At 40.3% G+C, this 16,818-nt stretch overlaps 2 protein-coding genes across 2 annotated transcripts; both read left to right on the forward strand.

The window, feature by feature from the left end:
* The first annotated feature begins 8,833 nt into the window (after positions 1 to 8,833).
* Positions 8,834 to 11,449, forward strand: apoa1b (apolipoprotein A-Ib). Its single transcript, XM_031283666.2, has 4 exons — positions 8,834 to 9,019; positions 9,805 to 9,850; positions 10,079 to 10,223; positions 10,407 to 11,449. The coding sequence occupies exons 2-4, from the start codon at positions 9,814 to 9,816 to the stop codon at positions 11,008 to 11,010; spliced, it is 786 nt and encodes a 261-aa protein (XP_031139526.1). The 5' UTR covers positions 8,834 to 9,019; positions 9,805 to 9,813; the 3' UTR covers positions 11,011 to 11,449.
* A 1,641-nt stretch (positions 11,450 to 13,090) lies between these two features.
* On the forward strand, positions 13,091 to 16,289 carry LOC116038984 (T-box transcription factor TBX1-A-like). Its single transcript, XM_031283720.1, has 7 exons — positions 13,091 to 13,261; positions 13,379 to 13,480; positions 13,739 to 13,910; positions 14,044 to 14,202; positions 14,337 to 14,404; positions 14,845 to 14,954; positions 15,724 to 16,289. The coding sequence occupies exons 1-7, from the start codon at positions 13,095 to 13,097 to the stop codon at positions 15,924 to 15,926; spliced, it is 981 nt and encodes a 326-aa protein (XP_031139580.1). The 5' UTR covers positions 13,091 to 13,094; the 3' UTR covers positions 15,927 to 16,289.
* The last annotated feature ends 529 nt before the right edge of the window (positions 16,290 to 16,818 follow it).

Genomic DNA, 16,818 nt, shown 5'->3' on the forward strand with positions numbered 1-16,818 from the left:
CAGGTTGTAGGATTGTTCTCAGGCACTGGAAAGCAAAAAAGAGCATCCCCTTTAATGAATGGTTAGGATAAATGGCCAAAATAGCCAACAACAGACAGGCGATATTTCTAAAAAATATGGGGCCCCTTTTTGATATTGAATGGCTAACTAAGGTGAAGCTGCCAATGTTACTATGTGTAAGATATATCATGTTATTATGGGTATCTGATAGATAAGTGATAAATTATGTTGTGATGGTGGTAGTAAAGGTTGGACACACGTGGCTACTATATGTCAGTGAAATGTGATAGGTACAGCGATTCTTGCCTGATATGTTGCATACATTGTAGTCTCGCTTTGCCAGACCATCCGCACGCTGTGGAGCGGAGAAGGGTCTGGCTAGTCCACATAGCATTCTAGGATGGGAGATCCTAGAATGATCAAACCAATCACAATCATCATGGGCGGCGCTAAGCTTTTCACGGAGTCGCTGTAAAATAGTCCTGCGAGAGAAAACTCAGATTGGACAGATAGTCTAGCTAGCTGTCTCAATTTACCCTGCTGAGATCTGAGGAGCAGTTAACCATAGTCCTCAGAAATCCACCGGAGATTAAAATTCCAATACAAAGAAAGCGAAAAGGAAACGGACACCGGCGAAAATACATGCATCCGGCGGAATTTCCTGCGGCACCGGAGCAATCCCGGAAGTGGAACGTCAAGGATAAAGACTAAATACATTGTGACATATATAATAATATGACTCTGTTGTGTAGAACCTACAGCCATTTTCTTCAAATTAATCACTGACAAAGTGGAGAAACTGAGCTCCATAGATATGTTGCTAATCTGTTTTGAGTAAAGAGAGTTATTCTTTAAAATTTACATAAAAAACAAATTTTAATGACACAAGAAATTTATTGTGTATTGTAATTCAAATAACTATTAATTTTCAAATGTGTGTTAAAAAGGTTTGTTGCATATAAAGATCCCTGTGGTGTAGCAAATGGCCCTTTTTTATCTCAAAGCCTCATTCACAGCTGGGGGGTTGCATTAACACCGTGTTGCTAAATAATGCCTCTGTCCCATCACAGAACCAGGGTTTAAAATCAGATTTTTGTCACTCTTTTCACGCAATTCATTGTTGTCTTCTGTCTACAACAGAGTAGCTAAAATAGAACAAGTTTCCTGTCCAGCATCTTGGAGAATACTTTTAAAAATTGTATCTGGTGTAGTATGTGCAGAGTAGGATTAAAGCTTCAAATAAATAAAACTATTTTAGTTTGACTTTTGTCCTGATCGCTTTACTCAGGGTTTAACCACAAGAGGGCAGACTAGGAGAGAACTGATGCTACATGACTGGTCTTTAGTCCGTCTGTCTAGAAACTGTGGTGATGCACTGAATTGAGTAAATTCATCTAACTCTCTGTTTAATGTGGTGCCAAAAATACAGTGAGTTTTCAAATATCCCCTATGACTTACATACATATATTTCCTCACCTCTCACATAGCATATATATATATATATATATATATATATGACAACAACTAACAACTGAAGACATGAAAGGGGAGAGAGGGGGGTTGAATGACATGCAGCAAAGGGCCGCAGGTCGGAGTCGGACCCGGGCCCACTGAGTCGAGGAGTAAAACTCTATATATGGGCGCCCGCTCTACCAACTGAGCTATCCGGGCGCCAACACATATTGGTTTTTCACTTCTTCGACATGCTTCAGGTACATAAATAATACAAATCTAATAAAACACATTACATAATAGTTAATAGGTGCCAAATAGTTATCCAGAATCCTTGACATCCATGGGTTGAAATAAAAAGGATTTCTCTTCCCGTTCTGGGTTTGTCAATAGTGTGGGCGGTTTGGGTGAATGGCCTCTATCTTGGGCAATGGTAGCTTTAGCATTACAAACAGGCCTTGAAACACAAATGTTCAACATGACACCTACGCAGCAAACAGTTTAATCAGTTTAAGTAGAATGATCTACAATATGGTAGCCATGAAGTTCATCTCCTTTTTAATGTTAAAATTTGAGTCAACTCATCCGATTTCATTTACGATGGTTGTAGATAGGTTATTGGACAACCCAAAATTTGAAGCAGTGCCCCTTCCATTTCATGAAATTTCATTTGAAATAAAAAAAGCAATAAAACCAAGCTAATGTGTTCGCCACTATACCCATTTCACACCGAGGGTTTAACCAGGGTTGAACCAGGGTTGAACCAGGGTTGCATCACTTTGTGTGGGTTAAACGACTCAGCTTCGAGATCCAGGTCAAAAGGTGGTTAGGACGCGGGCGTCGGGTCCATTTCAATGTGAACTGCACACAACCAGGGTTGCTAACAACTGGAACAGGACAAACTAGGTCATGTTGGAAATGGGGGTGCACCGTCGTCATAGGGCGCTGCACACTTTGAAAAAAACAAACAGATTTTGTCTCACTGACAAAATGTAATCGTATGAAAATAAGTTTTATTTATCTCTTTCAAAGCTCTCTGGTTTGTAAAGCTATCCTACTTCTTTCTCTCTCTTTCTGTCTCTCTCTCTCTCTCTCTCTCTCTCTCTCTCTCCTGCTCGCCCAAGACACACATTTGCAGCCAGCAGTCTTTTTCGCCAGCCCTATGACCTGGAAATTCTATCGCTGAGTGATGAAGTTCATCCACCAATGTTCAATCCAACATTGTTGGATTGAGTGTGATGACGTCAGTGTTTGGGTTTCCCCATTGGCCATTGAAATTTCCAACTTTATTGGCGCAACACAGGCTTTTAACTTTGATCACCAGTCAAGTACAGGACAAGTAGGCCTATGTAATTTAGTAAGGACAATCACGAACAGCAGTGACAGGCTATTTCTATATAAATAAAGTGGATGGGCAGGTTTTGATTTTTTTATGAAGAGAGTAGCTCATGTTCACAAATATTGATTGAACATTCCTAGGCCATGAAAATAACATATTTGAATTTTTAATTTAGTTGTTGTTCCCCTTTAACTACTCTAGTAATTGCTTGTTACCATTGCAATACATAATAGCTAGTGTATGAGGTATTGCATATTTTAAATGAAATATTAATCTGCATACTTGTAGCCTATACAGCCATCAGTGAAGTAAATATAAATACATATCTTATTTGAGAAATGATGGAATCACGGTCTTGCTCGAAAAGTCTGTGTGGCAATATTAAAAAGTTAAATTGGAGTGCTGCCCTAGTCTTGCCTTTAATTTTTTATCCAGGTTAGGATTTAGCACCCAGTCTTTAAGGTCTTGTGAGTTGAGCATGTTGTGTCTTTTATTTTTAACTGTATAAAATCTGCAAAATTGGAAACAGTCCATTTCCACTACCTTAAAATTGTCTTTCAACTCTTCTTAAAACTTTACCATGATTCATAAAATTGCCTTTTCTGTCCTTCTTGAAAGCACATGTGCAGTATGTACTATTACTTGTAGTAAATGCAGCAACAGCAGTTTGTCATAGCATTTGCTGTGCATCAGCTTTCACAAGTGCAGCGCTTCACCAAGGCACATGTTCTTCTCATGTTGGCAGACCCTAACATTTAACTGTACACTTTAATTACACTGCATTATCTTTGGAACAGTCTTAAGAGCAGAAAATGGCTACAGAGGCTCGTAATAGGATAAGATAGTGTTTCCTATCACCGGTCAGAACAACAACTGGTTGGCAGAGAAGTTCCCCAAGTGTGTACTCATTATTGTCTGATTACGTAAGCGTTCATCAGTATTTGTGAGAGAGTATTATTTTATGGTTAAACATGAATGTATGTCAACCTAATTTTGCTCCTTCAATGATTTAGGTTATCTGAGTTCAGGGTGGATTTTCTTGCTGTCAAGCTCTACAACCCACAGGGCGATGCAACCTACAGTGACACTCTGTGACCAGCGCTTTGGTCCAAATATCTGTATTAAAGCAGAAGCGACCTCAACAGATGTGACATTGCAAAACCACATCACTACAGACTTGGCAATCTGAAGTGGTGTGTGTGTTGGAGAAAATGGGAGAGAGAGCTCCACACTGTTGCTTACAGCTGAGATAACCTCCCCTGCTGGTTTGAGAACAGTGCTCCATCATGGAGCCAGCTGGAGCAATGACGTGACCTTTGAACCTCAGCTAGGGCCTGATCAAATAGTGGATTTGCTGATTAAATATTTATCAGCTCCGGGCAATTACCCCACATCTGTCTGGCTGTTAGATGGTCACTTTAAAGCTTCAGTGCGTAACTTTTTGATATTAATGAATGTCCCTTACATTCAAGCCATTGCCAAATGAGTTGCTACGAAGCTAATTAAGACTATCAGCTCCACACAACTCTCTCTGTATTTCTCAGTATGGCTATGTTCAGAAGATGGTGACTTTCATGTGCAGAAAGTCGAGTAAGGATAAGTACCTCTTCTGAAGAGTCCATCATGTTTTTTTAATCCTCCGTGTCCTCCTTGGCAACTGTGCAACTTTACATTTAAAGTACATGCCTTAATCATTGAAAAAAAGTCACGAAAGGGCAAGTATCATGTGGACGTGTTCCTTTTCAGAGCATCAATAAATCCCATCACATGTGTTAAGGCCAGAAACCTTTGCTTTATGTAACTGTTGCCATTAAAATCCTTTGTGATCTCCCCCCCAAAAAAAATCAATTTGCGCAGTTTGAAAATGTCCCTAAAATTTAGATGCCCCATGATAAACTCTTTTGCTCCCTTTTGCCCGTTTTCGCTCGTTGTATTAAGTGACAGTGCCTTTAATATCACGAAACACGCAACCTTAGCATTTGTCTTGCCGGCTCAGTGTACTGAGTTTGTATTGATAACAATTACGATGGCAGTAATTTAGATAGATGACTCCATGTGGATGCTGATTCAACGTGGTGCAATGCAAGCAGTCTCAAAGGTTGCTGTTCCAGATAAGAGTCATTCTTCTGACAAGGCTCTGAGCTCAGAGCAGCTGATATGTAACACTCTTATCTCAGGGGCCAGGGCAAAAGCCCTAAAGACTACTGTTCAATGACAGTACAAGCTGGAGCCATTGAGAGGGGCCATGTGCTGTGCATGATCTAATCAGCCTTTTACTGTTCTTGGTGTATATGATGATTTTCATAATTGATCAATTGTTCAATTGCTTGTTTAGTTTGAAATATATTGTAAAAAATGGTCACTATTTCCCAGAGCCCAAGGTAGCATCTTCAAGTTGCTTGTGTGGTCTGACCAATGGTTCAAAAGCATGGTTTGTGTATAGTTTGCCTGGCTAAATAAAGCACTTCACAACCAGAATTTCAGGCATACACATTATTGGATGTCAACTACAAAGCTTCCACTGCCACATTTTCAAATTGTTTGCTGTATTTTGATAATTAGTCTCAGACAAATGGCTAGACTTGATAACGTCAGTCTGAACCTAGCAGGCATTGATGTGGCCCGCAGAGGTGAGATCTCCGTCACCCCTCCGTCTTCACGGCCTTATCAAGCTCAGTTTGGCTCATGTCCATGAAACTGTAAAGTGAATGGGTTTTAGTCAGGGGTGGAGAGTAAAGATAGACACCACAGTGTCGAATGATAAACAGCAAAGGCAAATGGAAGTAGCGAAAGACAAAGAAGGATCAAATGTGATTTGGGTTTTAAATGGACATAGAGGTATTGCTGCAGACACACAACCATGAAACCACAACAACAACAAACACAAAGGGAAACTGGAAATTTGTGGTTTGCACTCCTGAAAATAGAAACCGTACACAAATATAATGAAATCCAACAAAACAGATCTGTAGTACATATAGTACATGAATGTTCAGCTTTTGTTGAGACAGTGACAGAGAGCAGTTGACTCAACTGCTGGTACTCACCAAAAAATACAGGCACATTTGTACGTTAACAGGCACATACTGGACCATGCAGACCATTTTATCCACCATGTAGGTGTATTTTCTGATAGTTTGAGTCAGCATGAACTAAAAACGTACAATAGCATTCTTCCAGCATGCTGTATTGTCGTAAGCAGCTATTATTGACTACTTGGCTCTTTGTTCTGTACATTATGTACAAGTTTTTCTTTTCTTTTTTTTATTAGAAAATTGCTGGAAACTAAAGAGATTCGGGATTCAAGATTCCTTTTATTGTCATTCAGCAAAACACAGAACTATGTAAAGCATGAAAAGAATTACGAGCACGGCTCCATTAAAAACACAGATTAAAAAACAGAGTAATAAAATAGAGCTCTATGAATACATGTTTCTAACAGCTGATCTGAACAGTTTGTACAGATCCTATTTTCTCCTAAATAATTTCCATCCAATTCAGTAGTTAAAGTCAGTTATGGCGGCACACTGAATGGAGCACCTTTGTGATCTACTCCATTTCAATATACCAGTTACATCCTCACAAAGGACAATTTAGTTGTGCCAACTCATTTCATACAGTCTCAACAAAATTGAGCATTTTAAGGTTTACAAAGTAGTAATTATTTTAAGGCAGTAGAAAGGTGTAGCATGAGCCAAGAAGAATCCATTACATTTTGGAGCAGATCCGAATCACAAGGCAGAGGCACAATTTTTTTCTCTCACTTGTATTAATATTGCGAGTGAGGGCATGGCCTTGGTGGAGGTCTGCGCTCTCCATGAGCCCTTCTAGATACTGAGTGTATTGCTTTTTATTAACTGTGGTGAACTTGTTTTTGATATGGAAAAGTAAAAGTAAAGTCTTTGTTACCCTTTTGTAGTGTAATTTGTCTTGAATGTCATTAATGTATAATATATGTTGCTGGATGTTATTGCTGTCGTGTCTTGCTTCATGTTGCATACGATATGAACTGCACATGTTGCAATCGCTCAGCGCAAGTATTGACAGTGCAAGATATCGAGAGTGATGATTTTCAGAGAAAACTGCATTGATAATACAGGCTACTGGAACTTCTGTAGTGTATATTATGCAAGAAACACAGGCCAGTCTCTTAGATACAGTTGATTGCCATTGACCACTGATGACAATTATTAACCTTGCACCTAATAACCCTGCACTATTAGACAAACATTCACTCTGCATCTGCAGGTCTGCTACACACTGTAGAAGGCAACATTTTCTTACTATCGTGGTATACCTATCCGCACATAGAGATGATTGTGCAGAATTATTTCTACAGCACATTAATACACAAGTATGACTGAAAATGTATACAATTTGGCACAGTTTTAAGTAAAATCTTTAACTCACTTTGTATCATTTTTTTTTTTCTAATAAGGGAGATGAATTATATCTTACCTATTGCAAATCTCAAAAGAATATACATAAAAATGTTTTAATAGGCAGTTACTTAATGAGTATAAGGGTTGTGTGAAAGAAGACATTATAATACCTATGACATGCGCAGATAGTGTATGTGCATAATTAGAGATAACTTTCTAGGATCATTACTCAAATTACATGAAGCCATGGTGACAAAGTCCACTGGTGATAGGACAACAAACAACAGCATGGCACATACACACCACTCTTTGACCTTTTAATCATTGCACACACACACACACACACACACACACACACACACACACACACACACACACACACACACACACAAGCCACAAACTGTGTTATCCATAAACTAAGATAAGTCTTGATACAATGTTCTCGATTGATTACTGCACTGTGGGTCTGTGTGAATGTGAGTGTATGCCTATTTGTTATTCACAATTTAGTGAATGAGCGTGATTACATTTCAGAGAGTCAATCGCAACAAGTCACTGTCTTCTGTTTGCTCTTGTTTGTTTCTCTTGGCAGCCTTTTGGCAGCACTGGGACTATCAATAATGTGGCTTTCCTGTCCTACACACCATTCTATAACAAATGGTACAGGCAGAACTGGCAGGGTGGAGGGGGTGGTCAGCCTAAAATGTTTGAAGTGTATGCTGCAAAAATGTAGAAAATAAAACAGGCTCCAGTGCAGATCCCTGCAAGATACCTTTATTATAAGATATGTAGGATTTTTTTTCTATTTGTCTTCCATTTTATTTCCATTCTCTTCACGGGTGTTCTTCCCTCCCTGCTCGCCTGTCTCTCTACCTTTTGTTTGATATCATAAAAAAACATTTGTTTCTGTCTTGTCACCCCCTCCCCTTTTTCTCATATTCACACTTCATGGCTCTGTCTTTACGACGTGTTTATGTCAGCCTTTGATGTCTTCTACACGATAAGAGCAGCTCGGCTACAGACAAATGAGAATGGCCTTTATCAAGCAGAAAAAATTGCTAATAGCTGGGGCAATCTCTAGCTCACCCAGTAAGAGCATGCGCCCCATGTAGGCTGAGGCCTTTGCAGCAGCCCAGGTCCAAATCTGACCTGCGGCCCTTTGCTGCATGTCATCCCCCATCTCTCTCCCACCTTTCCTGTCTATCTACTGTCACTCTGAAATAGAGGGAAAAAGCCCCCAAAAAATAATCTAAAAAAAAAAAAAAATTGGTAATAGTTATCCAAGAAATATCATCAGTAAAATGTCCTGTTCTAAAAAAATCTTGCATGTTGGTACTTCACTACTTACCATAGCACCTTTAACTCTTTAAATTTCAGTGAGTGATTTTTATAACTTTTTATAACTCTTTAAATTGTTGTGAGTGATTTTTATGTATGTGAGATATATGTGTGTATGTGTGTTTGTTGTGTTATGGTTATCTAAGCTACTGGATGCCTAAAATTTCCCTTGGGATGAATAATAAATCTATCTATCTATCTATCTATCTATCTTCAGTAAAGGTTACAGTACATTCATGATACTGATAATGTAAAGCAAATCTCTGACTGTGTGTACTGGCATGTGTGCTGACTGAGTGTTCTCCTCCCAGTGGGTGACCATTGAACTCTCAACCCAGTCCTCCTGCTGAGGGGAAGGCAGGGGGGGTGAGGTCCACCTCCACGGAGACACACAACCCTCACACCTCCACCCCCACCCCTCCTCCCCACACGGACTTATCACTCACCCGGGCACTATAAAAAGTCTGCTCTTGCTGAATTCGTTCAGTCTCGTCACAAACTCCACCAGGTAAGACAACAACTGCTGTGGCTCTTTAACTGGGACAAGGCTGTAGAATAAGTAGTCAGACAAGAATAACTGCTGGAGGACTTTTTTTTTTTTTAAACATTTGAGTTTTTTTTTTTTTTTTTTTATAAAAGTACCAGTTTGCAGATTCTGCAATCTGTAAACTTTGATGAAGTTGTGAACTGGTGCCAAACATAAGTTTCTCTGTAAGGAGACATTTTGGTGTTAACTTTTAATTGTGAGATATTTCATTGAATTGTAACTTTGGGATAATGCATAATCAACCTGTGGTGATATTTTAGCAGCTATCTTCATTTAAAGAAGATGAGGAGATCTCTAAATTTAAGTGCCTCTGGATTGAGATTGTCTTTGAGCTAAGAGAGATGATTTGGTAATTCTATTTACTGTAAAACCTGGATGTGGATTACATAGCAGTCCAGAGCTAATCTGTTTGAGCTGTATCTCTGAATTTGTAGCCATCCCTAATCTAACCAGATTACAGGTTATTTTAATAGGCAGCCATATGCTTAGTGTGAACTCATTCGGACCAAAGGGTTAGGGTTAGTATGCAGCTTTAACGGTGTGTTAAAGCATTCTTACTTTTAAGCCCGCTTGTCTGGCTTTGACATTGTTTTAGGTGGGGGATTTAAGATTTATTGGATTAATGGGTTTCCAATTTTTTAAATGTGGTTTTGGCTCACTTTTTTGTGCAATTGAAAAACATTTTATGGAAACTCCTTTAACTGTGATACTGTGAGGTTGACGTGTTGCTTCTTTTTCCACTCCAGACCACCATCATGAAATTCTTGGCTCTCGCCCTTCTGCTGGCTGTTGGTGAGTACTGAACGCGCCATTTCTTAAGGGAAATGCTCAACCTGCATGCACAGCTTTATTTTATTTTACGTAACATCTAACATATTTTTGATATATTTTCTATTTTACATTTGAAATACTGTATTTTCTGACTGCTTACTGTTGCTTCCCCCCACACCCTCCATTTCTCTCTTTCTGCTCATATCTCCTCCCTACCTTTCCTTTCCTTTCCTTTCCTTTCCTCCTCAGGCTCTCAGGCCGCTACCCTGCAGGCTGATGCACCCTCCCAGCTGGCCCACATCCGGGCTGCTATGGATGTCTACATGACTCAGGTGAAGGAGAGTGCCCTTAAAGCCCTGGACCAGCTCGATGACACTGAGTACAAGGATCTCAAGTAAGGCCATGTCATTCTCCTTAGTCAGTCCCCCTTTCTGTAATTGATACTTACCCACTGGTTTGTTTACCTTTCTCCCCTAGTCACCATTTACATTTCTAGTCCCCATTTACACATCTGTTTATTTAACTTAAATATATATATATAAAATGATTTTGCTCCCCCATCTCTGTTCTCTCCCAGGGCCTCCCTGGCTCAGCGCATGGAGGATATGCACAGTCAGATCAAGACTCTGCAGCAATCCGTTTCCCCCGTCACTGACAATGTCGTCTCCACCATCTCTGATGCCACCAGTGACCTCCGTACCGCTATCATGCAGGATATTGAAACCCTGAAAGCCGACCTTGAGCCCAAACGTGCTGCACTGAGAGAGGTCATCGACCGACACATCCAGGACTACCGTACGAGGATGGAACCCATCATCACAGAGTATTCCGCCAAGCACACAGAGCACATGGATGCCCTGAAGGCCAGGCTGGAGCCCGTTGTGGAGGAGCTGCGCGCCAAGGTGGCTACCAACGTGGAGGAGACCAAGACCGCCCTGATGCCCATTGTGGAAGCTGTGCGTGCCAAGCTCTCTGAGCGTCTGGAACAGCTGAAGCAGATGGCTACTCCCTACGTCGAGGAATACAAGGACCAGCTGCAGCAGGCCTACGCCCAGGCGCAGAGTGTAAACTCTGATGACCTCAATGCCCTGAGGACGAAGATCGCACCTATGGTCGACGACATCAAGCTTAAGCTCGGCGCTATCTTCGAGGCCATCACTGCTTCCGTCAGCAAGAGCTAAATCCTCCCTATCCTCTTCCTGTAACTAACCTCACCTAACCTACCTGTCAGTCCTATCCATTCCACCTTTCTCTCCATTCCTTCTTTCCTCATATATGCAGCCAAACCACCTCCCAAAATAAAGCCAATGCCTAACTGATGCACTTCTTTGCAACAAAATGGCGGGACTCTTGTTCTCTCTCTGTCTCCCAAGCAAACACCTTCCTTTAGGCGCACATGCTCAATCAAGCACATGCAAGCAAAGACGTACACAGACACAGGCATACTCAGCACACACATGCTTTACTCTTCCAATGCTATAGCCAACTGCTTACATTTTGTGTAGGACTTGTATGTGAGGAATTACCACAAGTGCCTGAAACTCTGTGTAATGATGCTTGTCTGATGAAAACTGTGCATTGACGAAATACAGCTCAATAAACATCTGGCTGTTTATACTACTTTGGTCTCTGACTCTATCTTGAACCTTCCCTAAATGATCTGCCTGTAATGAAGCAGAATGTTGTCTATGACAATATATAACACACTGAAATTCACCACATTATAAGCCAACATCAGAATATACCTAACTTTATCTAAACTATTAAAATATATGATACAGTCTAATAAATCCTTTATTGGAGTGTTTATTACCTCTGTGATCATATCAGGTCATATCACATAGACAGCCTTTTGAGGGGTCATCATTGATCACAAGGCCCATTCTAAAAGAACAATATTAATACAATCTGTTTTACTTAAGAGGGGCATCCAATAACATATGAGATATTTCTGCCTGTGGCCTTGGAAGCTGTGATTAATGAGCTGATCAGGGGTGCGAATTGGCCTATTGACAAACTTAAGTCATGTGCTTCATTAGGGAAAAGCCTGCTTTTCTGCTTTCGACCCCTCAGGCTGGAACGCTTCAACACTGTCCCATCATAGAGCCACACACACGCATGCACGCACGCACACACGCATACACGCAAGCACGCACGCACGCACGCACGCACGCACGCACGCACACACACACACACACACACACACACACACACACACACACACACACACACACACACACACCACTATAAACCATTCACATTTGTGATCAGACAACTTTGAATTTGTGTCTTACTTTGAGTGTTATGAACTATGGTCAGGTCTTTATGTGACACAAATCCTTGCATGACCCACACTGCGAGACAAAGACACTTTCCAACACCTAAACCAACAACAACAACATTGGACAACAATGAAGAACTTTTTCAATGACACTGATATTTTGCATTTTATAAATGTGCTAGAATGTTGCCATCAAACCAAACCAGAAATGTCCACTTGAGTCAGTTTTAGGGAAAAACTGACTCTCTAATTAGTATGGTGTTGAAACGCAATTTGTTGCTGTCTTCATCTGTCCACACCCAGTAACACTGGGCTGATTAGGATGTTATTAATGTCCTACTGGTTGGTCAAGACAAGCTCCACTAAATGCTTTAGGCTATATGAAACAATAGAAAATGTGCGGGCACATTTGTGTATTCACAATTCTTGGGGCGCATTCATGCATGCGCGTGCAGCTGTGATTAGTGCATGTCAGTGGCACTATGAGTATTGTAATGGATGAGGCAGGCATGAGGTCCCCAGTGAGAGACTCATGGTGTATAAAACCAGCTTGTTCTTGGACACAAACAGCTACTCTGAACACTTGGATGTACATCTACCACAGCACCTGGCACTGGACTGGGAGGAAGATTGTTGCCTTCAGTTCTGTGTTGTGTAGCAAAGTTGTGGGTTTGGTTCTCTACTGGTCTTGATGTAATGACAAGAGTTGCTACTTTTGATCAGAAGTGGAAGAACGGACTGGAGTGAACAGAAATATTAAAGACAAAACAGCGAATTCATTCATATTATTTACCTTATAAACCTACAAAATGATGGATGGTAAGTGTTTGTTTTATCAAAATAATCTGAGCTCAATGGAGAAAATATACTTACTTATAATTATACTTATAATTACTTTGATGATGATGATGATGATGATGATGATGATGATGATGATGATGATTCTGTGAACTCGACACATCTCTCCTCTCCTAAGGTCCTCATATGCCTCAGACCTGTGAAGTATCTCTGCCCTGCTGTGCAGACGGGGGGTCACTGTCGAGTGTCAAAGCCCCCCAAGTCAGTGGGGTTAGAGTTCAGCTGGAGATGCATGCACTTTGGCAGCAGTTTGACCAGCTGGGCACAGAGATGATTGTTACCAAAGCTGGAAGGTAACAATAACACTCATATTTATATTCCTCATTACCTTATCATGCACTCCTTCATTTTCCCTCTTTCTCTGTTGTCTCTTACTACATTATGGTCATTTACATGTTTACAAACTGCAGGAGGATGTTTCCAACATTCCAGGTTCAAATCTCCGGGATGGATCCTACTGCTGAATATGTCCTGCTCATGGACTTTATCTCTGTTGACAATACAAGATACAGGTCAGACACACATACAGAGTGAGGTGCACAGCAGGTGCTTAGTGTGTAGTGTGTTACAGAGATTGGTACTTTTTTCCAACATACAGTCAATGTTTTTAGCTTATTCATGATCTGTTTTAGTATTTCCATCACTTTATTCAAGACCATAATTACCCACTTATAACCTAGATTTGTTGCCCCTCTGCAAGCTTCATCATAACTTACCATGCCTACTGTAGAAATTTGAAACGTGTGTGTGTGTGTGTGTGTGTTTATCAGATATGCGTTCCACAGCTCATCCTGGTTGGTGGCAGGGCGAGCGGATGTTGTAGCCCCAAGCAGGATGCATTTCCACCCAGACTCACCTGCCCATGGAGCCCAGTGGATGAAGCAGACCGTATCCTTCGACACTCTCAAGCTCACCAACAACCTGCTGGATGACAATGGACATGTCAGTCAATGTCTTTAAAGACACAAAGGACATTGTTTTAATTGTCATTTTTATCAGGAAAGACACATAAATATAGAAATGTCTGTCTTTTGACTTTCTTGTTGTGTGTTTTCTCCAACTTCTTCCTTGCCAGATGATATTGAACTCCATGCATCGCTATCAGCCACGCTTCCATGTGGTATATGTAGATCCAGCTCCAAGCTCCAGTCACTTAAACGCACACAGGAACTTCTGCTCTTTTTCCTTCCCTGAGACACGCTTCATGGCCGTCACTGCCTATCAGAACCACCGGGTAGGAAACCCAGGATCAGTAGGCTACAGTAGGCTTTTCATTGTGCATTAACTGATATAACACAAAATTAGGGCTCAATTTCTTTGCTTTTATCTTTTTATTATAACCTCCCCTCCCCCCCCTCTCTCTCTCAGATCACCCAGCTAAAAATAGCTTGCAACCCGTACGCCAAAGGCTTCAGGACTACAGACCCCCAGGACAGGTAAGTTTCTATCTGTCATTCAGTCAGGTCTGAATATAGTTTGCCTGATTAAGAAATACATGTAAAACACTTTACCTGAAATGGCCAGTTGACTAGATCATAGTGTATCTGTATCGCTGTTATCAGCTGGTACATAGTGATAAGGCAGCAGTCTCCATGATAGCTAATCTTTGACCTTTGTTTTCAACGGAGGTTTACAAATGGCAGGTTGTTGGCCATGTATGGTAAAACTGTGAGGGACATGGTTATGGTGATTATATATATATATATATATATATATATATATATATATATATATATATATATATATATATATATATATATATTTGTGTGTTTTGTATACAGGTATACATGCCTGTGTTTTGTGCAGGCATGTATACCTCTGTCTACTATGCTTGTGTGACTATATACAGTTTCTGCGTGTGTGTGAATGTGTGTAGAGTGGGTTATTCGGGACCTCTGGCAGTGTGGTGTCCACCAGAGGGCAGAGGTGCACCCCTCACCAACAAACTTGGAGAGCGGGGAAGCTGGGGCTCAAAGACTTCAAACAGTGAGTATGTCTCTGTATGTTACAGGTGTTACAATATGGTTACAATATGTTGGGTGCAACAACCTAACATACAGTAAACTAATGAATTGTGTTCATTACATATTGTTTCATTCTAGTTTTCACTCTTTTTTGAATATCATAACACATTTTCATTCACAATTTTAACACAGGGATTGTATAAGGCCTTTTGAAAAAAATCTTCTCTTTGAGAATAAAATTCTTCTTCTGGTGGATAATTTTCTGCATTTGTTGGATCTGTTTGCCAATCAGATGCTTCATACAAGAGGCAGGGTTAAAAGAAAATATTCTCAAACACAGGTCAAAGCCCTCTTAGTGGTTTATTCAGCAGGGCTTTGACCTCCAGCCATATTCACCAATCTTACCACTATTACTACTCCAGTGTTATGATGCTGGATGGGTTAATAAGCAGTCTGATGATTAGAATCAGCTGTGGGAAAATTAGTTAGATTTGATAGATAGATAGATGGATAGATGGATGGATAGATGGATAGATGGATAGATGGATGGATAGATGGATAGATGGATAGATGGATGGATGGATGGATAGCTAGATAGATGGATGGATGGATAGATGGATGGATGGATGGATGGATAGATGGATGGATAGATGGATAGATAGATAGATAGATAGCTAGATAGCTAGATAGATAGATAGATAGATAGATAGATAGATAGATAGATAGATAGAAACTTTGGTCTAAGTTCCTATCAATTATACCTGTCTAACTTTATTCTTCTGCGTCCTCAGGGCAGGAGGACCCAGCCCCACTGTTGGTGGAGCAGTGTGGACTGTTCCACCACTGTAAAGACTCTGTGGGACTCTGTGGGAGGAAAGACGGGGATAGTGTATTAGCACCTGCTTCCTTCATTCCTATTCCATCCTACTGGGATTGTCCAGGATCATCTCAAGAGAGAGAGACAGTCTGTAATAAAGAGAAGCAAACTGACTGAACTTGAATTAACATTACATTACATTATTTGTTTATAGTTTGTGGTCTCACTCAAAATTAATGTATAGGGATGCTATGCATTATGCAAGTGTTTCATCATAATCCTGATGTCTATGGCAATATGATAGATGTACAGCAATGATGCAATGTGCTATAAATAATATATAGCATACAGTAAGAGCACTTTGGAGTCATAGTAAAGTACTATAGATTACAGCAACAATACAGTGGTGCTCCTACAAACTCACAGGTGAGAACAACAAACAATCAATTTGGTTCTTAACTATAGTATAAACTATGTCTAATGTCTCGTTATTATTATTATTTGTGCAACTAGAATGCATCTGTCTGTTGTATGATATAATAAAATTACATTCTGAGATGTTGGTCTCTGATTTTTTCTTAATTTAAACAAGAATAGCTGTTTATAAAATGCAAGGTGGACTACATTGTTCTGGATTACAGCAGGTAGCAATTCCCCTAAATAGATGATATTATGGGAATAGAAACACCTGTGATCCGCATAGCAAATAAGGAGAAAACATCATTACCCAGAATGCGGAGTCTTCCCATGGATGTAGATCAGGGATATTTCCTGAAGAAGCTACGAAAGCCATGACATGACAGCGATTTTGCCTTCAAAATAAAAGACGTTATGAAAAACGAACAATATACCTATATGGTGTGCTATAGCCATAATCCTGTTAAACAAGTGAAATGAATCAAAATAAAAAAAAGGTTCTATACAATAACATGGAACGTCTATTTCAATTACACAACCACAAACTAGTCAAAAAATGACTATGATCATTCTCATTTAAAACCCTTAAGGCCTGTGTGTGGCAGGCCTATTGGCTTGCATTATAATGCTACTGGTAGGCCTACTGTAGCCT

This window comes from Sander lucioperca, chromosome 5 (genome assembly GCF_008315115.2).
Source record: "Sander lucioperca isolate FBNREF2018 chromosome 5, SLUC_FBN_1.2, whole genome shotgun sequence".
NCBI classification, from domain to species: Eukaryota; Metazoa; Chordata; class Actinopteri; order Perciformes; family Percidae; genus Sander; species Sander lucioperca.

Excerpts from the sequence above, each read along its gene's own strand:
- apoa1b (XM_031283666.2), top strand. The coding sequence starts at position 9,814 with ATGAAATTCTTGGCTCTCGCCCTTCTGCTGGCTGTTG. Across the intron at positions 9,851-10,078 it reads CGCCCTTCTGCTGGCTGTTG|GCTCTCAGGCCGCTACCCTG; the intron begins GTGAGTACTGAA and ends TTTCCTCCTCAG. Across the intron at positions 10,224-10,406 it reads ACTGAGTACAAGGATCTCAA|GGCCTCCCTGGCTCAGCGCA; the intron begins GTAAGGCCATGT and ends GTTCTCTCCCAG.
- LOC116038984 (XM_031283720.1), top strand. The coding sequence starts at position 13,095 with ATGCCTCAGACCTGTGAAGTATCTCTGCCCTGCTGTGCAGACGGGGGG. Across the intron at positions 13,481-13,738 it reads GTTGACAATACAAGATACAG|ATATGCGTTCCACAGCTCAT; the intron begins GTCAGACACACA and ends TGTGTTTATCAG. Across the intron at positions 14,955-15,723 it reads GGGCTCAAAGACTTCAAACA|GGCAGGAGGACCCAGCCCCA; the intron begins GTGAGTATGTCT and ends CTGCGTCCTCAG.